At 40.5% G+C, this 25,684-nt stretch overlaps 1 protein-coding gene across 2 annotated transcripts; it reads left to right on the top strand.

The window, feature by feature from the left end:
- The first annotated feature begins 216 nt into the window (after positions 1-216).
- DDX4 (DEAD-box helicase 4) lies at positions 217-24,697 on the top strand. Of its 2 annotated transcripts, XM_038125783.1 has the most exons (22): positions 217-537; positions 983-1,046; positions 1,319-1,393; positions 2,941-3,012; positions 3,210-3,296; positions 3,528-3,605; positions 3,803-3,889; positions 7,509-7,589; positions 8,568-8,639; positions 8,837-8,935; positions 9,250-9,330; positions 10,856-10,998; positions 12,087-12,239; positions 13,530-13,684; positions 16,119-16,248; positions 17,272-17,438; positions 19,373-19,518; positions 20,369-20,468; positions 21,594-21,864; positions 22,020-22,100; positions 23,895-24,013; positions 24,115-24,697. In XM_038125783.1, the coding sequence occupies exons 1-21, from the start codon at positions 478-480 to the stop codon at positions 23,973-23,975; spliced, it is 2,283 nt and encodes a 760-aa protein (XP_037981711.1). In that variant the 5' UTR covers positions 217-477; the 3' UTR covers positions 23,976-24,013; positions 24,115-24,697. The 2 variants fall into 2 exon arrangements, with proteins under 2 accessions (XP_037981711.1, XP_037981712.1); XM_038125784.1 differs by lacking the exon at positions 217-537 and adding an exon at positions 620-673 and having other exon boundaries at positions 23,895-24,205.
- Positions 24,698-25,684: the final 987 nt, after the last annotated feature.

Below are 25,684 nucleotides of genomic sequence, written 5' to 3' on the forward strand. Positions count from 1 at the left end.
AATGGTCCCTGCAGCAGCGGCGGCGGCGGCTCCAGGCCCGCCGAGCCGCGGCAGCGCCGTTCCCGCCACAGCGGCCGCACGTGAGGGGCCGGGGCGCGCCCGCGGAGCCCGCCCGCGCCGCGCGCCCATTGGCCGTCGGGCGCGACACGTGACGTGGCGGCAGCGGCACATGTGGCCGCATTGAGGGCTGTCGGCGGTAGTCGCCATCTTCTTTCGGTGAACGGTGGTGGCTGCCGTGCGAAGGAGGTAGGAGAGGGGCTGCCCTGAGGGAAGCGGGGTGCTTTTCCGCGGCAGGACCTGCACCTCCCGCATCCCCAGCAGCGCGGCGCCCGGGCCCGGCGCGCTCACTCCCGCCCGCAGGCGTCGTTGAGCCTCGGCGCCATTTTCTGTTCTTTCTGTTCTCGCTCCGAAGCGTGGCGCGAGGCGGGCGCTGATGTGTTCTGTCTCCTGCAAGCAGGTCTGGCAGGGCGCAGCACGATGGAAGAAGACTGGAATGCGGAGATAGGGGATGAAGCGTTACTCCCGTCCTTTCAGAAGGTATGAGTGGGAGGGGCAGCTGTGGCGATGGAGTGTGATTGATTATTTTCCTTTTCCTTCCTCCAGCCTGTGTCCCTGCAGCCTGAGTGGCTGCTGTACAGTTGCCTTCCCTTTTCTCCTAATGTTTGGAAATATGGTAGGCAGCCATAGGCGTTCACTGTTACTGAAGAGCGGAGGTTTTTTCTGTATTAGCAATTTACTTGCTGCTGTTTTGCTCAGATATTAGTGATTGTTGTGTGCTTAAGTGAGCCTGACATGTTAGCTGTGTATAATGTGATTTTTGGTGACTTTCAGATGGAACTGGTATGCCATTTAAGTGTGAAATGCATCTTTCAGAAGATGCAGAAGTCAACTTCTTTTGAGTGCATGCCTTAGTAGCTGTGTTTGTATTTACATGCTTTGTTAGGCTTAAAGTCGTCATATTGTGCCTTTTCTCTTTCTGCAGGTTAGCTTGCTTGAGAGACCAAATGACACCTCATCTGTCTTTAATTCAAGTGCAGACTCATTTGGTATGTGAAAGGCACTTTTGAATTTACTGATGTTTGGAGAGTTGATCCCTTGAGCATTGTGCGGGATTAAAGGACAATACAATATTATTGTTATCTTTTCATAGGACCCCCATGGAATAGCAGCATCAAATTATATAGAGAACATAGCAAGAAGGCTTTCTTTTTCACTGTCAGTGCTTCCTTATTTACTGCAATTATATAGTAACATATATAACTATTAATGAGTCAGAGATAGCTTTGAATTTTAACTTAATTTTTTTTTTTAATTTTAGGTACTGATGAATTTGTGAACTCAAAGCATCAGCCAGTGAGTGGTTTTGGTAGAGGAAGGAATTTTGCAGCCAAAGGTGACTTCCAGTAATGGTTGTATTTCTAATGGCTAGTTGTATATGATACGTTAAATTTTGCCGTTCACCACTTTCAATCAGCAGGCAGGTTCAGCTCTATGAAAGTAGAGCTCTGTGATGCAAGACCATGTGTTGGGAGGTCAAACATCATCACTCCAAATGCCCTCCTCTTCCTCCTTCTTTCCCTGGATTTATATGCTAAGCTGGGTGCCACATGGGGTGGGATCAGCTTTCCTGGCTCTGTCCCATCCTGTCTTGTGCTCCTTCACCCCCTCTTGCAGGTGTAGTGGGGTGAAGAGTAGAAAAGGCCCCAGTTCGGTGTGAGAACTGCTCAGCACTATTTAAAAACATTCCTTTATTGTCAGTACTGTTTCTAGCAAATCCAGGGCACAGCCCCATGCCAGCTGCTGTAAAGGAAATTGACTCTACTGCAGTTAAACATAGCACAGTTGATTCTTTGAAAAAATTATGTTCCACTTCTGCATCCTTTTTGACCCCCGTTATGGTGGGTGAATGCTAGGCTTGTTTGGTGCTGGGCACTAATGTCAAGCAGTTTTGCTGTAGACTCTCCAGCAGCAATTAAGAAGTTACTGGCAAGCTGTATTTAAGATCTGTTGTATTTATGGATACTTGGAATGCTGTGGTTTGTATATGAGCCCTTAAGGTATAATTTTTGTATCTCTAATTGATGTGGAAAAACCAAACTGACTGACATACTGGTATACACACCAAACTTTGGTGGCACAGAAGCCACAGATGCTGTGCTAGGAGAGCTTGATGGTGTCCTGTACCTGATGATGCTCTTTGTCGTTACGGTATGATAGGTGTTCAGCTGAAAAATAAGGGCTAAGAAGTAAATTACGCTCTAAGATGATTGTTTGGACCTTAGATTTCACCTGAAACTTAAGTCTAAAATGAGGAATTCCTTGGTTATGCATACGAGTTATGTTTATGCATGTGCATGTGTATTTGCTTTCTCTTCTCAGAAGAGTGACTAGGGAAGGGCATTAGAAATAAAAAATACACTGCATACTTACTGCCGACTGAATAGGCAGTTCTGAGTAATAAAAAATTAGAGCTCTGTAGATCTGAAAGACATGTTTTCAAGTCCTCACTTCACAGCAGGCAGCAACTGGCATTGCCACTTTACTCTGTAGTACCAGTTAAGAAAACCATGAAGGGACAAATGCTGTCAGTTGCCCTTGAACCAGAAGTCTTAATTGGTCTGCATCCTTAATGAAGAGTTGAAGTTTGTGGCTTGATTAGCATATACCCATGTAAAGTCAAATACTTAATGACACAATGTTTGATTTACTTATTGAAATTGTATAGGAGAGCATATACTGTTTTCTGTCAGACTTCTTGTCAAAAAGTACTTCCTGTCTTCATTTTTTTCATATGTTTAGGCAAATCACTCGGTTGTATATTGAAGTACTTGTGAAATCATTAAACAAGGAGTAAGAAGAGCAATTACCAGATATAAGGTGCTTGACCTGCGCAATAGAATTAGGCAAACATCAGTGATTGTGTGCTATGCTGTTCTGCAGGTTTTCAAGAAGGAATTGAAGAGGATGCCAGTACACAGAACAGAGGGTTTAAAGGATTTGGACAAAGTGAGCGTAAGTTTTTTGCATTGATGGGTTTGTTTGACGGCAGCATACACTGGTCATTCCTTCTGGCTTTTCTCATTCCTTGAGAATGAGCAGTCAAGAGTGAAGGTGTTGAAATGACTTCTTCCTGCAGATAAAAGGTACTTGATGTGCTGATGCCAAAGTGGGCAAAATGAGTTACTGTGTGCTGTGCTGTATTGTTGCAGGTTTTCAAGAACGAAACGCTGTAGATGGTGCTAGTACCCAAACCAGAGGGTTTAAAGGATATCGTGGTAGCTTTGGACAAGGTGGCAGTAAGCTTGATGGTTTGGTCTTTGTTCTTTTTTTTGCATACTGTGTGGTTTGTATGGGTACAGCATATGGTTGGTGATCTTACTGAGGTTTTTTTTTGCTCCCTGCGAACTACCAGAACAAGGGTGAAATCAATAGAATGGCTTCTGTTCTCCAGCCAGATAAATGTCTTTTGATCTGTATATGCAAAATGGAGCAAACTGTGTTACTTTGTGTGTTATGTTGTGCTACAGGTTTTCAAGAAGGAAATGGAGAAGATGCTGTTACACAAACCAGAGGGTTTAAAGGATTTCGTGGTGGCTTTGGACAGGGTAAGTTTTTTGCATTGACTGGTTTGTTTGATGGCAGCATATACACTGGCCATTCTTTCTGGCTTTGCTTGTTCCCTGAGAGGGAGCAGTCAAGTGATAGCATTGAAATGACTTCTTCCTGCAGGTAAAAGGCACTTGATGTGCTGATGCCAAAGTGGGCAAAATGAGTTACTGTGTGCTGTGCTGTATTGTTGCAGGTTTTCAAGAACGAAATGCTGTAGATGGTGCTAGTACACAAACCAGAGGGTTTAAAGGATATCGTGGTAGCTTTGGACAAGATGGCAGTAAGCTTGATGTTTTTGGTTTTTTGTTTTTTGCATACTGTGTGGTTTGTATGGGTACAGCATATGGTTGGTGATCTTACTGGGGTTTTTTGCTCCCTTTGAACTACCATGGAGAACTGAGAACTCTGCTACTGGTTTTGTTCTTTAGCTGTGTTTTGGAATATGAATGATCTCTTTAAAAATGAGTATTACTGGGTATAATACTGTATAGGTTGGAGTTAATGAAGAAATTGTTGGGACTGTTGCTCTCAGATTTGTTAAAGGAAATAGCTGGCTTTAGTTGTAGTATTTCATTATACTAACGTGATTTAGAAGAGCTGATGAAGCAGCTTCCTCCCCATCCATGCCAGCCATTCAGGGGAGCAAGGGACAGTGTTTAGGCCATTTGCACGCAATTTAAAATGCTCTAGTAGCATTAGTGACCAGGAGTGGGCAAACTGTGATGTGGCCCCTCAAGAGAGAGTGTAGAATGGCAAGTAACAGGTGCGGGGAAATGGGTATGGTGGGGCACTGAGGGTGTGGCACGACAGGGACCTGTGGTGTGGCAGTTAGCGCAGGTGGGGCACAGCCGTTGTCCTGGTGATGGGTTGTGTGGTAAGTTGGTGTGGTATTTCAGCTGTGGTTTTTTTTGTTGTCGTTCTCCCAACTCCCTGTTTACTAGATCGGGTACTGATTTACAAATGGTCAAAAACTATTGCTGCCACCAGCAAGAATTTGCTAATCTAGACAGAACTCCCCCAAGAGGGAAGCAGGTGTCCTGGCCACTGGCTGCAGGGAGTGCCTGAGCCTGGTGTTAGTACCAGAGGATGGTGCAAAAAAAGCCCTGCCCATGGTATAAGCTGGTGAGGGATTTGCTCTGTCTGGGGGCAGAGCTTAAACAACAGGTGGAAGGGCCTAAGGAGTATTAGAGGAAGCAAAAGAGAAATAGACTGGGGGAGTCTATTTCTTCTTTCCCTTACAACTATAAGAGGAGCTCTGCCCCTCTTGCTGCCAGGCAGGAGGAGGAGACCATCCCCAGATGGGGGGGGAATAAAGAGGTCACTCCCAACCCACGCTGCCTTCTCAGGTGCTCTTACAGATAGGTATGAGACCCTGGATCCAGAGGGGGAGGCAGATGATACTAAAGAAAAAAATTCATCTGGAGGCTCCTCCAGTTGTACTTATTCTGTCAAATGGATCACAGCCTCAGGTCTTAAGAAGAAAGGAAGGGTGGTTGTAGTAGGTGACTGCTTTCTGAGGGGAACTGAGGGCCCTGTCTGTTGACTGGACCCACCCCACAGGGGAAGTCTGCTGCCTCCCTGGGGCCCAGCTACAGGATATCACCAGGAGACTCCCTTAACTAATTAGCCTTCTGGTTATTACCCACTGCTGGTTGTCCAAGTCTGCAGTGATAAGGTTGACAGGAAGGGCACCAGTGCAGTTTAAGAGGACTTCAAGGCTGTGGCTCAGCTGGTTCATGGGACAGGAGCACAGGTGATGTTCTGCTCTGTTCCTTCAGTAGCAGAGATGAATGATAAAAGGAACAGGAGAGACCACATTATCAGTAACTGGTTAAGGCCTGGAGCCATCAGTGAATTTTTTTTCTAATTATGGGGCAATTTTCACAGCAGCGCACCTGTTTTGAGTCAGGTAGGCTCCATCTGTCTAAGAAGGCTTCTAGGCCAGAGTTGGCAGGGTTGATTTAAAGGGCTTTAAAATAGGTTTGAAGGGGGAAGGAGATAAAACCAGGCTTTTAAAGAGGAGGCTGAGGGTAATAAGCCAGAGTCAGCAGTGAAACCAGCCCAGCTTACAGATGCATGCAGCATGGGTAACAAGAGGAGCTGGAAACTGTTGTACAGGAGGAAAACTGTGATGTAGTAGCTGTCATGGTAATGTGGTGGGATGACTTACACAACTAGAGTGTTGCAGTGAATGTCTGCTTGCTCTTCAGAAGGGACTGGCAGGAGAGAACAGCTGTAGGGGTCACTTTGTATTTTAGAGAGGGTCTCAACATTACAGAATGTATGATTAATGATAATAAGGTTGTGTGCCCATGGGCAAGGATCAGCAAAGGGCCAACAAGGCTGACATCGTGGTGGGTGTCTTACAGACCACCTAACTAGGATGAGGAGGTGGATGAATTATTGTATAAGCAGCTGGAGGATAATTCAAGATCTTTAAGCCCTTGTTCATGTAGGAGAGTTTAACCTACCAAATAATCTGCTGGGAACTCAACACAGTGGAGAAGACGGAGTCTAGGAGCTTCTTGGAGTGTATGGAGGACAGCTTCTTGTCACATCTGGGGAACTATCAGCCTGCCTGTGGTGCCCAGCAAGATTATGGAACAGATCATCTTGAGTGTGATCACATGGCACGTACAGTGCGGCCAAGGGATCAGACCCAGCCAGCATGGATTTTGGAGTGGCATGTCCTGCCTGGACCAATGTGATCTCCTTTTGTGACCAAGTGACCCACATAGTGGGTGAGGGGAATGCTGTGGTTGTTTTCTCTCTGGACTTTAGCAAAGCCTTTGACACCGTCTCCCACAGCATATACCTGGAAAAGCTGTCAGCTTATGGCTTGTGTCAAGTACTGAGTTAAGAACTGGCTAGACAGCTGGGCCCAGAGAGTTGTGAATGGTGCTGCATCCATCTGGTGAACACTTGTTGTGTCCCCCAGGGATCTGTGTTTGGCCCAGTCCTGTTTAATATCTTTACTGATGATCAGGACAAGGGGATTCATCTACCATTAGCAAGTTGGCAGATGACATTAAGTTGGATGTGTGTGTTGATGTGCTGGAGTGCTGGAAGGCTCTGCAGAGGGACCCAAAAAGGCTGGATTGATGGGCTGAATCCAGTGATACTCTACACAAGTCCAAGTGCTGGGTCCTGCCCTTGGGTCACAACAGTGCCCTACAGCACTACAGGATGAGGCAAAGTGGCTGGACAGCAGACAGGCAAAAAGGGATTGGGGGGGTACTGAACAGCCGGCTAAACATCAACCAATCTGGTCAAGAAGGCCAGTGGCATCCTGGTCTGGATCAGCAGTAATGTGGCCAGGAGGGACTGTGATTGTCCCCCATACTTGGTACTGGTTAACCTGCACCTTGAGTGCTGGCCCAGTTCTGGGCCCCTCTGTTTAGGAAGAACTTTAAGATACTGGAGCAGGTCCAAGGCTGATGAAGGGTCTAGAGCACAGGTCCTATAGGGAGCAGTGGAGGGAGCTGGGTGTGTTTAGGCTGGAGAAAAGGAGACTTAGGGGAGACCTTATCACTCTACAACTGCCTGAAAGGAGATTTTAGCCAGGTGGGGATCAGCCTGTTTTCCCAGGCAGCTAGTGACTAGACAAGAGGAACTGGTCTTAAGCTGCACCAGAGGAGGTTTAGGCTGCACATCACAAAGAAGTTCTTCACGGAAGGGGTGATTAGGCATTGAAATGGGCTGCAAGGGAGGTGGTGGAGTTACTGTTCCTGGAGGTGTTTAGGAAAAGCCTGGACATGGCACTCAGTGCCATGGTTTTGTTGATGAGGTTGTGTTCAGTCATAGGTTAAATTTGATGACCTCAAAGGTCTTTTCCAACCTGGTTGATTTTGTGATTTCTTTAATTTTATACTCTGGATGCACTACACTGTGTGTTACAGGTACTAAAGATGGACAAAGAGGTATACCTCAGTCTGGAACTCTCAGCTTTAGAGAGAGAGGAACTCTCGCAGATGGTGCAGGTGAGACTTTTTAGTAGTGGGGGTGAACTGTACCGATTTCCTCATTGGTGAGTTGTGGGAGTGTACCTAATTGTTAGCTTGATTTGGACTTTGAGCAGCCTGATCTAGTGGGTAGCAGCTCTGCCAGTAGCTGGGAGGTTGTAACTAGGTGACCTTTAAGATCCCTTCCAACCCAAATAATTCTGTCCTTTCTATGCATTTTCAGAAGTGCTCCTTAATATCTGAAGAACAATTGATTTAACTGTTTGGTTCAAATAATGATTTTTAGTAAGTGTTGCAGAGGCATCGTGGTAATACTCATTGAAGATGTAAACAACATCCTTAATACATGATAGCAATTCATTTCTGTTAAAAAGCAAGTTGCTTTTTTACAAAACCAGCACAGTTTCTGTTCTTTCAAAAAAAATTAAAACCATTTTTCCAGGTTTTTGACTGAATCCTAATACGGTAGGGGAATGCTAGACTTGTTTGACTAAGCAAGACAGCATCATATTGATGCAGGGCATTGATGACAAGCAGTTTTGCTGTAGACTTCAGCAGCAATTGTGAAGTAACTTGCAAGCAGTATTTCAAGTCTGTCATATTTATTGGATACTTAGGATACTGTATTTTGCATGTCAACCTTTAAGATGTAGTTTTTATTTGTTGATGTGGAAAAACCAAACTGACTGACATACTGGTGTACACCAGGCATCGGTGGCAAGGATGCTACTGATGCTGTGCTAGGAGAACTTAATGGTGTCTTGTACAAGATTATGCTCTTTATTTTTACAGTATGATAGAACAGCGAATGCTTTCTGGCAAAAAAGTATCTCTTGTCTTTATTTTTTCATATATTTAGGAAAATCACTGTGTTATATTCTACTTTTTGTATGAATAAAATGAGGAGTAAGAAGAGCAATTACCAGATATAAGGTGCTTGACCTGCGCAATAGAATTAGGCAAACATCAGTGATTGTGTGCTATGCTGTTCTGCAGGTTTTCAAGAAGGAATTGAAGAGGATGCCAGTACACAGAACAGAGGGTTTAAAGGATTTGGACAAAGTGAGCGTAAGTTTTTTGCATTGATGGGTTTGTTTGATGGCAGCATACACTGGTCATTCTTTCTGGCTTTTCTCATTGCCGGAGAATGAGCAGTCAAGAGTGAAGGTGTTGAAATGACTTCTTCCTGCAGGTAAAAGGCACTTGATGTGCTGATGCCAAAGTGGGCAAAATGAGTTACTGTGTGCTGTGCTGTATTGTTGCAGGTTTTCAAGAACGAAACGCTGTAGATGGTGCTAGTACCCAAACCAGAGGGTTTAAAGGATATCGTGGTAGCTTTGGACAAGGTGGCAGTAAGCTTGATGGTTTGTCTTTGTTCTTTTTTGTTTTTTTGGTTTTTGGTTTTTTTGGGTTTTTTTTTTTATTTTTTTGTTTTGGTTTTTTGTTTGTTTGGTTTTTTTGCATACTGTGTGGTTTGTATGGGTACAGCATATGGTTGGTGATCTTACTGGAGGTTTTTTTTGCTCCCTGCACGTTACCATGGAGAACTGAGAACTCTAGTAGTAGTTCTGCTTTTCAGTTGTGCTGTGGAATATGAGTAAACAGTACTGGCTTCAATTTTAGTATTTTGTGATACTAATTTTATACCCTCTATGTGCTACATATCTGTTACTTACAGGTGGTAGAGGTAGGCAAAGGGACATACCTCAGTCTGGAACTCCTGATTCTAGAGAAAGAGGAATACTCACAGATGGTGCAGGTGAGGCTTTTTAGTGGCAGAGGTGAGGTGTACGGATTTCCTCATTGGTGATTAATGACAAAGCAGTCCCTTCTTAATTCTGGCTAATAATGTCAGTAATTTTTTCTCCCTATTAAGAACCTGCTGCAAATGCTAGGTATCTTGGTTGTATGCCTGGAAAAGACACGTTTGTAACTCATTTGAATTTTAGTTACTGGCTTTTCAAAGCTGTAGTGTTACGTAATCTTTTTCTTTGTTGTGCTTAGGCTGGTTCAGTTAGTGCACAGTGAAGCAGAGGTGCTAGCCCCAAAAGTGAAAGTAAGCCTTTAAAAACTTGCTAAGTTTTAAAGGACCTGATCTAGACTTTTACCCTTGTACCCTCCGTAAGAGAAAATATTTTATTGTCAGTGCTGACAAGTAAGGTGTACAGCTCTGATAGGCCACTTACTTCTGATTTAACTTTGTTTTAATTTTGGGGTTTTTTTGTTGTTTGCTAGGAATTTTCCCCATAGTCTTGCTGTATTCTTCTGCCAGTGATGTTACTGTGCCTGGCTACGTATACGTTGTCCTACCTAGAGCATAGTAATATATTAGTTACAGAAGTAGCATAATTCAAGCTAGGAGTGGGATTAAACCAGTGTAATGGTCAGTGGATGGATGTTCTCCATGTAAGAACATTTTATGTGGTAATAGTAAAAAAACTTCATTGTAGGAAAGGTGGCTGGGTGGCTCTTTACTCAGAGGGTGAGTTGCAGTGAAGCATTGGAACAGGTTGACCAGAGAGCTTGTGGGTGCCTCATCCCTGGAAGTGTTCAAGGCCACATTCAGTTGGGCTTTGAGCAGTCTAGTCTAGTAGAAGATGTCCATCCGTGGCATGGGGGTTGGAAATGGATCATCTTCAAGGTTCCTTCCAAGTCAAACCATTCTGTGATCCAGTGATTATTATACGTGTTCCGAAGTAATGCTTAATATCTGAAGAATAATTGATTTGCCTCTATTTGACTCAGTTCAACTGATTTTTTTCAGATTTTTAGTTCAAATAATGATTTTTAGGAATTGAAGTCTTTATAGAGCTAATATGCTAATGCTTGTAGTGGACATAACTGCATCCTTAACACAGAATAGTAATTCCTTTTTCATTACTACAGTGTAAAGTATTAGTGTGTTAAAAACTGTTCTGGGTACTGGTATGCAACAGTTGGATCTATCTGTAGAGAATTTCATGTGGAAAGAGTTCTTCAGAAAGAGTAATGTTGCGTAGGAAGCATGTCCTTCCTTGTGTTGTATTGGAGCATGTGTCTGTCTGGATGATGAAGAAGAGTCTAATTTAATTTTTGTGAGCACCTCTTAGGTGTGGGGACCTTGAGTGAATGTGAGACATGAATGCTTTACAAGTCTGACTTCGTATGGAGGTGAAAATGGAAAAAATGAAGGGAGGTCCAGATGACATCTCACTCAACTTAACTTCAGTAGCTTCATACTTAAAATAGTTCTATTTTTACTTCTCCTTGTATTGTTTGTGAACTTAGGTGGTTGTGTTCTTTAGGTCCAAAGGTGACTTATGTGCCCCCTCCTCCACCTGATGATGAGCAAGCCATCTTTGCACGTTACCAGACAGGAATGAATTTTGACAAGTATGATGAAAATGTTGTTGAAGTGTCAGGACTGGACCCTCCAGCAGCATTAATGGTTAGTGAACTGGTTATTCTCACAGTTTGTGTGAAGCATGATTTACAAGGATGTAAATATTTGCAGCTAATGAAAATACTGATAAAAAATACCAAATCTTGCAGATAGTGTGTGATGTTGGAAGGAGGTGCTCCCCATTTGAAAGATAAAAATTCGAATTTACAGTAACTAACAAGCTATGTAAGTGGTCCAGAGAAAGTAATACTGGATATATAGGAAGAATAGTTAATAAATTGTGGAGGAAGACCAGTTTAGATACTGAAAGAAAGAGGTCTTTGGCAGCAGTTTCTGGGCAGGCTGGTATTAATTACCTTATTGAAGTCAATTACTAGGGAATCTTCAAAAATGTAAATGAACATCCTTTGGGGTAGTATGTGTTTAGACAGAAGGGTGTTTTAAAGTTTAGACAGAAGGGTGTTTAGACAGAAGGGTGTTTTCTGTGGTTGCAGTTCATTGTTTAACATATAACTTAGTTTTTTATCTATAATGGGTGACCAGTTTAAAAAGAAAAAAGCTCTTCTTAGGGAAAAGAATGAGGAGAGATGTGGATAGGGGTTAGTAGTATCTATGTTGACAGAGAAGATGCAGAGGTATTCTCCCCATCCATCTTGAGAAAGATGTTCTCACTGAACTGATTTTTGTCACCCGTGTTGCTTTTTGGTCCTGGCTAGGAATGTTGTTTTAGCTAGCCTTACTGGTTTTAGCATGGAGACCATGTGTAGCTCCTATGTGAAATGAAACTACAGAGTTTCTGGTTTTTTTCATAGCATGCTGTGTGAGTTTACTTGCTTGAATCCAGGTATACGACTTCCGAGCAATTCTCTCTTAAAACTAATAAGATCATCTGGAAATTTTCATAGAGTTCACTGTCCTGCAGACAATGTTACTTGAATGGCATGAGCAGATTTTAGAGACCTTTGGGATTTTACCTTTAGGAGGCTTGGCAGTGTAAATGACTGGTCAGACTACCTCTAAAGTTAACACTCTTTACTATTTGGATGTCTCTGTCGTACAGTAAGCATTTTGGGTTTTAAACTTTTTGCATTCTGTGATTGTGTAATAACTGTTAATATTTTTTTCTTTTACAGAGTTTTGCAGACACTAACATGTGTCATACTTTAACTGTGAACATTGCTAAGGCTGGATACTCTAAACCTACTCCAGTGCAGAAGTACAGCATTCCTATTATACTGGCGGGACGGGATTTAATGGCATGTGCCCAGACAGGATCAGGAAAAACTGTAAGCATTTTATGCAGTGTTTATTCTACTGAAAGTATTTGAACATGAGCTTTTAGGGGCATGCCTCACTCTTCCACATGCCACATGCTTGGGTGCTTGTTGTCCAGGGATTTCTCTTGCACAGCAATGGCAGGTATCAGCTACAGATACGAATTATGATAGGGTTGTCACATTTTGGGCTTTATTCATTATTTCAGTAAAGTAGTATCTTGGTACAGCAGGCCAGCCTTCAGAGATACAGCTGTGGATTCAGAAGTATAGGCAGGCAGTCCTAGAAACTGCTGATGACTTAGCAGTTGAAAGTAAAGGACTTCTGTGTTGTGTGGAGTTTCATCTTATTTAATGGCCTTTTTTGTTTGAGTATTCGGTTTTGTTTGTTTGTTGGCAGCTATTCTTGGTGCTTATTTGTGGGTTTGTTTTTTGTCTTTTGTTTTTGCTTTTTTGTGTGTGTTTGTTTCTTTGTTTTTTTGTTGTGCGTATGAGTTTTGTGCGTGTTTTGGGTTGTTTTTTTTTTCAGACTTCCGCCAGAGTGTAACTGTGGTGTGCAGGTTTGTCATACTTGGTTTGATGAAATCTGATGTGCACCTATCTTGGTTTTAGGTGATTCGCTTTTAATCGTGGAACAGTGCTGAGAGTTGATACTAGGCTGAAAATTGTCTCAACTTTTTAAACTTTATGTACCCAAACGTAACGACTGACAGCTGGTGGATGTGGATGTTTGGTTATGAAGTGTAGCTTTTTGCTGTTTATTTTAGCGTGGAATCCTAGTTTTGCTTTAAGGTAGCTTGCTAGTCCTTTTGAAAGACCTCTTCTGTTTGCAGAAGGGGAAGCATCCAAAGTCTGTGCTCTAAATATTCTGAATGCTTTTGGGACTGCTGTACAGATGCAGGTTTGTGGGCATCTAGTCTTACATGGAAGTAAGTGTGCCGGTGTGGTGCAGCTGTGTTGCAAACTGATCTGACATTCTAGTAGGTTTTGGGCTTGGGATACTTAATTATCAGGGTATGTAATCAGTGTATGGAACTGTATGGAAAGCTAGCCACTGCATGATTGTGTTCCTGTGTTACTAGACTGTTAAGATCCAGAGATATTTCTCCTTGTTAACCAGTATGAAAGAATAAGTTTAAATATTCTCTTGTGCATTCAGGTCAATCCTTCTGCAGTCTGATGTTCTTGATCATTGTGTACACTATCATTCCAGCTTTAAGATTGATACACAGATTTTAATGGGATTGATAAAAGCTTTTAATATTAAACAGCCCAAATACTGCTGTGCTTTTTTTCCCTCAGGCAGCATTTCTTGTACCAGTTGTGGCCCAGATGATGAGAGATGGTGTAACTGCCAGTAGCTTTAAAGAGCAGCAAGAACCAGAATGTATTATTACTGCCCCAACTAGAGAACTGATAAATCAGATCTTCTTAGAAGCAAGAAAATTTGTGTATGGGTAAGCTTTTGCACTGTTGCCTGGTATTGATGACTTTGCTTGAATCAGCAGTGCTTTATTTTTTTCATAAATACTTGGAAATTTTTTTGTGCCAATCAAATTACAAACACTTGAGTTTAGATTATAATGAGTTCAGATTATAGTGCTGTTTAATGGGTTTCTTACTATATGACTAGGGATTTAAGTGCCTAATCTTTCTGATACTGGGGTGGGTGAATGGAAGGCTTACTCCAGCTTGAAGAGGAGATAAGTATTCAGCTTATCACTGATGAGAAAAGTGAAGTTTCTTAAAAGACTTGCTAATAAAGTTTTCCTGTCTGACCATCCAGGAGTCACTCCGACACCACCAGGGACTTCATTTGTTGGGACCAAAGTCCCTTTGCAGCAGGTGGCTCTAGTGAGCTGCTTGCTGCCCAACTTAACTTCCTACACACACCATTCAGAGTCAGATGAGATTTCCTCACTAACTCGACCCCAGGTTTCCCATAGCAGAATCTCAGACCTTTGTTTACTTAGAGTAATTTCATTGTTTTGCAGCAATGTGTAGGTGCTCAGACAGTGTCTCCTGAACTGAATCGCTGGGCTTTTCTATATGCTCACAGTTCGTGTACCTAGTATTTTGAGGTCTTTTTGCTAGGTTATTTGCTCCTGCAGAGTCTGAGCATCAGGTGACCTGGCTAGTGATGCAGGTCCATGTGCCCTTTGTTAAGTAAAGGGTCAGCACCAGCTCATGGTCTCTTGCGTGGGCTTCAGCGATTTCTTGCCACCCAAAAGTCAGTCTGCAGCTTGCACTGCAGCTGCACACTGAGCTACCTGCACTAGATGTATTCAATATGAAGAAACTTATTATCTTGTTTTAGGTAATTTATACTTGCTTTACTTTCATCTTGGCAAAATGGAGGTGAATGTTACGGGTTTTAGTTAATTTCCAGTGATTGTTTCTAATTACTCCTACTTCCTGGTCTTTCTGGTCTTAGACATGTTGCAGCTCAAAGAAACTCTTTGAGCTTTTGAAACAGAACAAGAGATCTAAACTTCTCACTGACTCCTTGAGTGTTGTGTGAGAGTACATTTGTACTATATTTGCCATTAATCTTTTTACTAAGTAATAGATTTTACCAGTGTACAGAAGAGAACTAAATCTGTGTTATGTAACGGTTTGTTACTGTTGGGAGGTGAAATGCAGAACGTCTTTGCTGTAGAATCTGGTGGGATAAATCATACTTGCCTGTATTCAAGCAAACTTGGAAGTTGTCTTCAGGAATAATGATCATGTTTGCATATCTACTTACTGTATAGGTTCTTAAGAGCAGCTTCTTAATCTCTAAAACTATTAGATGACTTTGTAGCTGATTCTGTTTGTTATGTTGTTTTAAACTAGATACAGATTATTTCGTCATAAAATAAGGTTGGAATCTAGAAAGTTTCTCTTACAGCTGGCTTGTAGTAAAAGTGAAAACAAGTTAAACAGTATCAGGATGTGAATCTCTAGTGATTAAAGAATAGTTTGCATATTGATCTGTTGAGATTTATGATCTTAGGCTCTTTGATTTAATTTGCAAATAGGAATATCAATATGTGTGTATACTAATCATGGATAAATACTGAAATTGTTGGCTAAGGCTTTCTGAAAAGTTGTGTTTAACTTTGGTAAAAATTTGCCAGATTTATATGATCACCATTGTTGCATATGAAGCTGAATTATTATCTTCAGTGAAAGACCTTTTGAATTTGGGTATGAAAATACTCGCTGTATGCACATAAAGATCTTAGCAGAAGGTTATAAAGATGAACTTGTAAACATGATTCAGAGCTGCTAAGGTAGTTCTTGCTTACAGAAGTGGTTTTCTACAGAAGAGTATCTGATGTAGCTACTTGATCTAACCAAAAAGCATGGTGGGAAGAGCACAGAGTAGTATAGTCTTTGGTTGGATTTGCTGCCTAATCCTTGAGTCACACGCTGTATGGCCAGTGTGATTGGCTGCTTTACGAAGATGTATACCATGTGTGTATTTATTATTTTGCCCCTTTTAAGGTCTGCAGAGATTACTTCTGAAGCTCTAGAGGCATATGTAGTGGTGGTTCTGCTTTTTCTGAGGATGCTGTATAAAGGGGAACAAAGTCTTAACACTCTTTTCACTGTTACTGTTAGCAGGTCTCAGTTGAAGAGACGGGAGAATGCAGGTGAAATCAAATGTTTGTTCCTAGCAAGCGACTTGGGCAGCCTGTCTTGGGTAGTGTGTGGGGAGCTGTAAGCTTACTCTGAGTGGGTTTCTGGTTTTGAGCACTGTTTTTGGACTAAGCCGTATGCTGAAGGAGTTAAACCACTCTTAAACTGGCTTGTGATAGATCTGATTATTTTATATGAACTTTCATGAAATAATACTGTTTCCATATTTACATAATTAATCCAAACCTTTTTTCTGCATAATAGAACTTGTATAAGGCCTGTTGTGATCTATGGAGGTACACAAACAGACTATTCGATTCGTCAGGTAAAGCAAGGCTGTAATATACTGTGTGCCACTCCAGGAAGGCTTCTGGACATCATTGGAAGAGGAAAGGTAACATTAACACTTCATCTGAATTCCCTAAATACCCTTAACTAAAAGGCAAAATACTATTTTTTGTTCTTTAAAATTAATAGAAGAAGAGATTGATTTAGACTGGTATTACCCAGCTGCTTCTGAAAGGAACTGAAGAGATCTAGATTTCAGCTACTCCTTCAAAAACTTCATGGAATTTAGACAGTCTAAGATAAACTGCACTTGCATTTCAGTGCCTGTACAAAGGCAGCACACTGATGGAGCCACTGAAAACCAAAGTGCCTGCAGTGGTCATGGCAATAAAATTTTATCGCTTAAATACCTGGAATGCTTTCATATAGTTCTTGTGGCATGTTCTGTAGTAGATCTTCACTTGATGTCCTTTTTTGTTTTGCTGCAGTTGTTTTTTTTATCTGTCTTGCACTATATTTTCATACTGATCCAAAATATAAAAAACTCCAGGTTATATAGTACTATATTTGAATTTTTATTTTCCCCAGTCATTATAAATTCATAGTAAAATTTTTACGTGTTAGTGTGGTGGCTCAGTGATATTCACTGAACAAAGTTTGGAAAAACACTTGGTAGTAAACTGGAGATCAGTTTTCTGCAGTTGTGAGGCTTTTAGTCAAAAATGATAGTCTTGTTCAGCAGTGGGGAAGTTGTAATAGACTTAATAATGCTTTCTGACATAATTCTTTTTCAGAAAAATAAAAAAGGTTTTTGAGAATGTTTAAGGGTTATGAGAGAACCTATCTAAAACTCAAAGTATACTTTCAAAATAGATGGGCTGAATTATAGTTGGCTATAATTCTAAGCTCTGTGTTTACATTGCTGAACCAAGTTCTGAAGCACTATGGTGTGTGAATTTCTGCAGATTAAAAGGCTAAGCAGAGGTTGAGATGTAAACAAATCGTAATACTTTAACTTTTTACTAACTTGAAAGAAGTAAGTAAAAGGTGTGTTTTTGCAATTAGGGTATTTTGTAAGTGCATACTGTCAGTGAACCAATAGTATTTTTTTTGACTGAAATACTTGCAGATTGGTTTGCATAATGTGAAATATTTGGTGCTAGATGAAGCAGACCGCATGCTTGATATGGGTTTTGGTGCAGATATGAAGAAGTTGGTATCTTTCCCAGACATGCCACAAAAAGACAAACGCCAAACGCTAATGTTTAGTGCCACTTTCCCTGAAGAAGTTCAGAGGTGAGTAGAATAAAAATAGAAATAAATCTGAAGATGTACTTGTATAGAACTAAATATTTGAAGAGTTAAGAACATGCCTTATTTTTAAAAGCTTGAAAATACTGTAAGCTATGATATTAATATTTGTTGCTTAATTTAAGTAGGTACTCTAAAACATTAACTGCTTAATTTAGGTGGGGACTCCTAAGCAATTTAGAAAGTTGTCTGAAGGTTTTTAAAGTCAGTTTCTGCAGAAGTCCTCATGTTTCTCTTGTTGGTTTCTTATTCCTCCCCCACCACATCTGTGCAAGCTTAAAACCAGTGATGTTGCTGATTACACCATCTTTGACTAACCAGTGTTCATGTACTCAGTTCTTACATAGATAATTGGTATTTACTTTCATTAGTTTTAAAGCTTCTGTGTATAGGTTTATGATACATCTTACATGTTTACTACTCATTACCTTTGAAGTTCCTCTTACTTAAGGGAACAGTCTTCAACAGATGGTAAATATGGTTGCTGAGTAACAGAAGAAAACAACTAATTCCCAGCAGATGGAAACTTTTTAGTATTTCTTCTGCTTTTTGAGACATCAACATCTGAATATTCACTATTAAATCAGAGGAGTCTCTGAACTTCAGTTGAAGCAGTGCAAATAATTTTGATGAATTCTGTGGTAGGGATACTATTAGAGTGTTGGTAATTCAGTGAGTCAAATCCTGACAATTTCCTTTGGTCTCAAAAAGTTTGAAAGATCTTTTTTGAGGCAGGGAGAAAATACTTCTCTGTAGTTCACTGTCCTGAGTGAAAGAGGGGAGTGGGCTGCTTTCTCCCATTCAGTCAGATAGTGCTGACCACTGATGTGGAAATGTATCGCCTTTCTTAAAGCAGGACTCACCTGTTGTGGTTTTTGTCCGGACTTTTTTCAGTGTTCTTTGTGTGGAAGAATAATCTTGTAGTGAACTAAAAATGACCTTGTTTGCTTAGCTGGTAATCAAGCATTCAGATGATGCCATACACAAGTGTAGTTTGTGTTTATTCCACGTGTTTACCTGTTTCTGTAAGAATGTGGTCGCACTTCTCAGTGTATCCTAGGAAAATAGCAGGTGTGTGTATCTCCCTGTGAGATACAGTGTGCTCTGATTCACTCAGCTTTTGGGTTTGAAAGAAGAATCTGGGTCCCTTTATCTCTAGGTCTGTTTTTACCATTGTGGTTTTGCTCGCGCTTTTGCTATGTATTTTTCTTGCATACTGGGGGCTGAATCAAGAGTACTGTAACTACCAGCAACTGAAAAGAGTTTCCTTGAACTCCTTGTTGAAGATATTTACTGTCTGCTCCTGTTAAATGAAAAAACCCCAACAGACCTGCCTTTCTACTGTCACCAGCACCCTCAAGTCTTTCCCTCCAGGTCTAGTTGGGATCTGTTCTCTGTCCTGCCTGTACTTGTTCTGTCCTATCAGCCTGTCTAAAAAGTTTCTCTCAGTCTTTTTTGTAAACTCCCTTTAGGTACTGGAAGGCTGCGATAAGGTCATTCCAGGCTTAATAATCCCCACTCCTCAACTCTCTCAGCTTGTCTTCAGAGGAGAGGGGGTATAGTCCTCTGATCATCATTATGGCCTCTCTGAATCTTCTGTGACATGTCTGTCTTCTGCTGAAGATGCCACAGCTGGATTCAGTACTCCAGCTGAGGTCTTACAAAGGCAGAGGTAGAATACCTTGACCTGCTGGTCACACTTCATGTAGCCCAGGATGTGATCTGTGTGCTGGACCAAACTGTGCAAACTCTTCTGCCTTTTTAAAAATGCGTATTAGACTACTTGTATTGTTCCTCACAAAATGGAGGATAAAAATATTTTTGTAGATGTTGCTTAAACATAAATGAAAACACGTGCTTTCAAAGCAAGAATAATTACATAATACTTTTCATGTTGCTCAATTTTGTCTCTTTTTCAGGCTAGCTTGTGAATTTTTGAAAACTGATTTTTTATTTGTTGTTGTTGGACATGCGGGTGGAGCATGCAGTGATGTTCAGCAAAATATTCTTCAAGTTTCTCAGTATTTCAAGAGAGATAAACTGATAGAAATCCTACACAGCATAGGTAACTTTACTTAATGCCAGTTGTTCACCAGAGAAGTCAAACTTGCTTGGCTTTAAACTTGTGTTTGAAAGGTCATGGCTGTATGATTTTGTTGTGTGTTGCATGCTTTACAAGACTGTTCGTGAAGCTTGAAGTAGAACTTGGGGAGCTGCGGGTTTTTAGGCATATTTGTGTAGGGGTATTTAATAGAGTCATAGACTAGTTTGGGTTGGACGGGGCTTGTAAATGTCATTGAATCTAGTCTAATGCCCAGTATTTGTCAATGATTCATCTCTATTAAGTACTATCAGACAACATTCCTAGATGGCTTTCTACTTTATATGATCAGTTACAATACTTCAGCATCTGGGGATATTATCTCATGATTGCAGGTGTGTTAAAATTATTGTGTGAATGTTTGGGCCTGTGTTTTATTAGTGTCTGGGATTTTTCCATATTTGTTGTGTTTGTCTTAATGCTGAAGACTGAATGTGAGTTCGGAATTTAAAAAATGGTCTCTGGAATCTTGCCGTTCAGTGCCCAGGATAATGTACTGCTTTGAGCCACATGCTGTAGAAAGGACATGCATGCAAGTCATAGGGAACAATGTTTTATTCTTTTTATTGAGGAGAAAAACAGTATATGTCTTCACTCAGTTTCTATATTGATACAGAAACTGGTGGATTGAATTTAATTAGCTCAGAATAGGCAGGGAATTAGTCATACTTTGAAGACTTTATTCAAGATGTGTGCCTGTATTAGGTGTTAATATAGACAAGTATTAGGTGTTAATATAGATAAGACTACTCTAAATAGTGGAAGTGGTGCCATGTTTTAAACTGCAGTGGCTTTATACTTTTGTTCAACATAGGTAATGAACGAACCCTGGTTTTTGTGGACACAAAGAAAAAAGCAGACTTCATTGCATGCTTTCTTTGTCAAGAAAACATACCAGCCACTAGTATCCATGGGTAAGTGTTTTTAAAGTGAAAGTCACCTGTGTTTTTAAGAACTTCTGTTGAGAACTCACATTTGGCCTCACATCTGTAGTTTAGCTTACCATGTGTTCTGACAGACACAAGAATATCAAGGTTGAAGAAGGGCTAAAATGGTCTTAGCATGCAGATGCAGGATGTTTGTGTACGTCCTGTGGCTGTTAGATTTGTGGGTGTGTGAAAGCCATATAGCTTTTGGAAGATCTGGCCTTCCATTCCTGGCGAGCCTGAATTGCTAACCTCCCCTTGAGTGGGAGGATGTTCTTAATACATTTCTATAAAAGTTTCTATTACTATAGTGTGATTTGAGGTATATGTAGAATAACTGGTTCAATGGAAGCTGTTGAACTGTCATGAATTTTACTGGTTTCTGATTCATTTTACCTCTATGAGTTGAAGTTAGGATAGTTATTGTTCTCTGGAGTAGTGGTCATACCAGGCTTCACTAAATATCTCATGTTAAGATCTTAAAGAGCACTGGTTAGCTTTCTAGTTTGTTTGTTAGTTTTTCTTACCTGGACAATAAAGAGCATGAGTGATTTTTCTGACCCACTGTAGTTCAATACTGGATAATTTGTAAATATTCTTCAAACATGGACGCACCAGAGCAAATGTAGTTTTCTTGTCATGATGATAAACAGAAGATAAATTCAGTACTGCTGACTGGCCCCAGTTTTTTTAGTATATCTGAAAAATGGCCTGGGCAGGGGTCTGTGTGGACTTTGTCTTTGCTATTCTGGCTCCCTACTACAAAGCTGTAGGAAATTGTAATAAATTAGGCAAGTGGATTTTTTTGAGAGGTAGTGGGTTTGATGCATAATTATCTCCAGTTCTTTAAAAGAAACCTCAATTTCTCTAGCGACTCAAGTTTGAGCAGTTGCTCTGTCTTGCTGTTCTTCAGTTAAAAATTCAGAAAACCTGAACTGGGCAATGTGTGAGTTGCTTGGGTCTCTTTTTTGTTTTGCATCCATTGTTCCCCCTCCCCCCTCCCCCCCCCCCCCCCCCAAGATCTTCTTTCCATGAAACTTGGCTTTTAAATTATATCTTAAATAGTACTGTGAATTTTAGAGATAGCCATTCTCACCCTTGCTTTCTTTCTAGAGATAGAGAACAGAGAGAGAGAGAAATAGCACTTCGGGATTTTCGTTCTGGAAAATGTCCAGTTCTTGTGGCAACTTCAGTGGCAGCAAGAGGTCTGGACATTGAAAATGTTCAGCATGTTATTAATTTTGATCTTCCTTCCACCATTGAAGAGTATGTACACCGAATTGGGCGAACTGGTCGTTGTGGAAATATAGGGAAAGCGGTTGGCTTCTTTGATAACAATTCAGATGGTCATCTTGCACAACCTCTCATTAAAGTGCTTTCAGATGTAAGTTTCAGATCTTAGTGCTGAACTTTTCCTGTTCTTTAAGATTTCACTTGAATGTACTGAACAACTGTGACATTTTTGGTACTGTTATGGAACTCCTAATCTGAATTGGTAAAGCAGTCTAAGTCTCAGAATTGGTTTTCCTAATTGCATAGGCTCAGCAGGAAGTTCCTATTTGGTTGACAGAAGTAGCTTTTGAGGCAGAAGGAGGACGACTGCCAGTTAATACCCAAAAGGTAGGTCTGGAAATTAACTGAAAGTGTTGGCTATTAGAACTTTGTCTGAGACAATTTAAAACTGCCTTTAATGGTATATATCCAGAGTAATGCCACTGAAACTGTTCAGACTGTAATTGTGTCCCTTTTCTTAGTTGTGCATCTTCAAAGAATTCAGTGTTACTGAAACTAATTTCAGACAAGTTGCTTGATTTGGGCTCTTACAGTATGGTCCCTTACTAGCTGCTGTAGTCTTGATCTATAAAGTCAGGATGCCCCTGGAAGAAAACATTCATGCAAACATAAACAAAAGCTGTAGTTCAGAAATTTCTGTGTTACACATGTAGGGTGGGAGCAAATACTTCCTCGTTATACAGTTACTGCTTGTTATGAATCATCCAGTCAAGCAACTTAGTTGAATGAAAACTTCAGCTAATTATAGTTTGGTAAAGCTCTGGTCTGGTCTGTGTCCAAATTCTTAATGTCTGCGGTCGGGAGAAGCTTTCTAGTCTCTTGCTGTTGGTAATTTTGGATTCTGTGCTTACTCCTGTTTGAAAGCCTTTCCTTCATGTCTTGATTCCGTAAGAATTTTATCACAGATCAATTGCTTCCAAATGTTACATATGTACTTCCTTTGAGAACATAGTAGAAATAACTGCTCTCAGTGCCTACACAATGTCTGAAGCTTCACTTCAAGCTCTGACTTTCCTTTCATTAATTACCTTTTCCCATACTGTAGTTATTGGAAGCTTTGTGTGGTTTGGGTGTTTTTACCTGGCTGGCTAGTCCCCTTACTATATCTGAATCATTTTTCTGGGGGTGGGGGACTTCATGAGATGTCAGTTACACAAACGTTGCTTCCTTCTCAAACTCACAGCCTTACATTGCATCTGTTGTGTATGTTTACACAAACATTTTCTTGTAAAGTAATTATTGACTCATTGGTTCTTTCTTTTGTATTCTAGTTCAAGGACTTTATTTTTGCCTTTTTACTAGATTGCTTTCAGAGGTGGATCTCACTAGGTTGCTTCCAATTGCATGTTTCCAGCCTTTGTGCAGTGTCTCCCAGCATTTAGTGAAATATATCATTTCTAGCTCCAAGTCTGTCCATGGCCTTCACAACTTCTGAGTAACTAAATTTGACTGTGAGTCTTCGTCCAGAATAGAATAGATTTTTGTGTGAAACCTGTCTGCTTGCATTGGGAATGCTACCCTTAGTATCACATACATACAGTGCACCAGCTCCTTGAGTTGAAGAAAGTGAGGTTTTAATTATGAGACACTTTCTCATGTCAGTCTGACAGAAACTCTTCATTTGTAATCAACCCCATTTTTCATGGTAAGTCCATTTGATAATCAGATGACGAATTTGAAAGAGGAATCTGTTGGAGGATCTTAGGTGATTATTTTGAGGCAGTCTTAGAGATTACTGAGCTCTATTTTTTTTCCAAAGGAAAAAGATTTTACTGGGAAGGTAATGTAGACAGTCATTCTTTAGTATGTAGTGGAAAAGGAATTTTTTTCCCCCATAATTGTATGAACTGATTTGAGTTGGGTAAGAAAAGAAGTTGAGATGTGAAAAGGGGAAGTGTTATTCCCACATGTGATAAAATCTGAGGTTGGCTAAACTGTGGTAATTTCACACCAGGGTAAAAAAATCCTTCTGTATAGGAGATTAATGATGAAAACTTCCTGTAGTGTTCAGATTACACTGAGAAAGGTGCATGCAGAAAGCTAAAATTGTTTTGTGTTGACTTATCATTAAATGATTGAAAGTGTTAATAATTCTAAACTAGGACCTGTTGTGTTTCCTAGAATTACAGAGGCAGAGGCAACGTGAATGCAGGAGAAGTCAAGATGGACTGTTCTGCAAGAGAAATTGAGTCATGGGATTAAACTGCTTTATACCAAACCAGTTTGTACTGTGTTTTGCTGTAAGTGAAATGTTGCATGAAAAGGTAATCTTGCGAAGACCCAGTTTGGGAAGGAGCTTTATGTAAGGGTTCGCCTAAACTTTGTTCCTTTTTTTTTGTAGCATGTCAGTTAAAAAGTTTCAATCTTGTGTTACGATGACTTAAGGATCTGTTAAACAGCTCTTCAATAAAAGTTTGAGATGTGCACTTGGATTGTTGCCTCTGTATCAGCTATATATCACTGCAGTTTCATGAACTGGAACTAAAGGTCAGTGGCTACACCCACAACTTAGTGAAAATACCTGTTTTTTATGGAGAAAGGATGGAGCCCTGTGTTGCATCTAGTAGGATGTTTTTAGCTTTGACTGATGTAAATACAGTTCTGCTATCTCTTCAGGAAAAGTTTGCTTTTCCAAGCAAAGCTTGGAGCAAGCTTGGTGCCTTATATCCAAGAATTTTCCCAGGCTTGCAGAAGCTGTAGGAGGTAAGCAGTCACTAACGGTTCTAGGCTTCTGTAAAGTTGCTTTTTCATTGAATTTTCTTTTTCTGATCAATGAAGTATGCTACAAAGATGCGTATCATTGGGCGCCCAAAGAAAAGAGCAAGGTCATTACATTTTGCAGAGGTGAACAAACTTCCAAGCTTCTCATGGCTTGCTATTTAGCACACAATGCTGAGCACTGTGTACAGTCTTCCTACTAAATCCAGGGAGATAATACTTCTAAACCTGCTTACAGGATAGGAGCCATAGTACTCAAGTTAGTGAGAATCAGAACTGACTGGGCAATACTAGAGAATCTCTCATTGTGGAAAAGTGGGCTGTCATTCTTAGTATTAGTATCTTTGCAAAACTCTTTACTTAAATATCTACTTAGAGAAATACTGTTAATTTTGTAGCCTGTAATTCTACTGCTATATATTATGCAAAAAGAGTAACGTCTTAATTGTGTACTTGAAAGTGAGCTAAATGGACAGTGTACCTAAATTGCCACTCATAAGTAGCGGATGTATTTAAGTATTATGTTAATAATTCAGAGTAAAATACTGTGGGTGGTATGGCTCCTTTTCCTGAGAAGTATCCTTGAAGATTTTTGCATCCGTTCTGAATTTCAGGTAAATGGAGGGTGCTTTAGGGGCTGGCTGCAGTAAGTGTGAATGAACTGTAGCTGTTGGAAGAATATGTGAGCTGATAAATCTTGCCCATTTCTGTGAAGAGAAGTCAAAGAAAAGAGTCACTTGTAACCTGGAGAACACATTTTAAGAGAACCTGGTTTAGTGTTGTTTGAAGGATCACTTGGTGTTTCTTGCTTTGTCTCCCATAATACCACTTGTGAGTTGTGGTCAGGCAACAGAGGGAGTTCTGCAATTGTTACGTTTTCTATAAAATGATTGTTCTGGCCGTATTCTTTGTAATCATTTACACAGAAAGGTGCTAAATAAATGATGGCTGCTCTAGCATAGAGCTGCATACTCTCATAAAAAAATGAAGCCAACAAACCAGTCCCTAGATTGGTATTGAAATAAAAGATGAAAAGTCGTCTTTACTACTTTTTATGAGAGGGTGAGAGCTGGGAAGGAGAAATAAAAACTTGAAGAGCAATATTTGCAGAAAGATGCGATACTCAATTTGGGTTTAAACTTTGTGATTCTTTAAATAAATATTTAATCTGCAGGAAAATATTCGGTGTGATT

The sequence above is a fragment of the Motacilla alba genome, chromosome Z, assembly GCF_015832195.1.
Source record: "Motacilla alba alba isolate MOTALB_02 chromosome Z, Motacilla_alba_V1.0_pri, whole genome shotgun sequence".
In the NCBI taxonomy this organism is placed as follows: domain Eukaryota; kingdom Metazoa; phylum Chordata; class Aves; order Passeriformes; family Motacillidae; genus Motacilla; species Motacilla alba.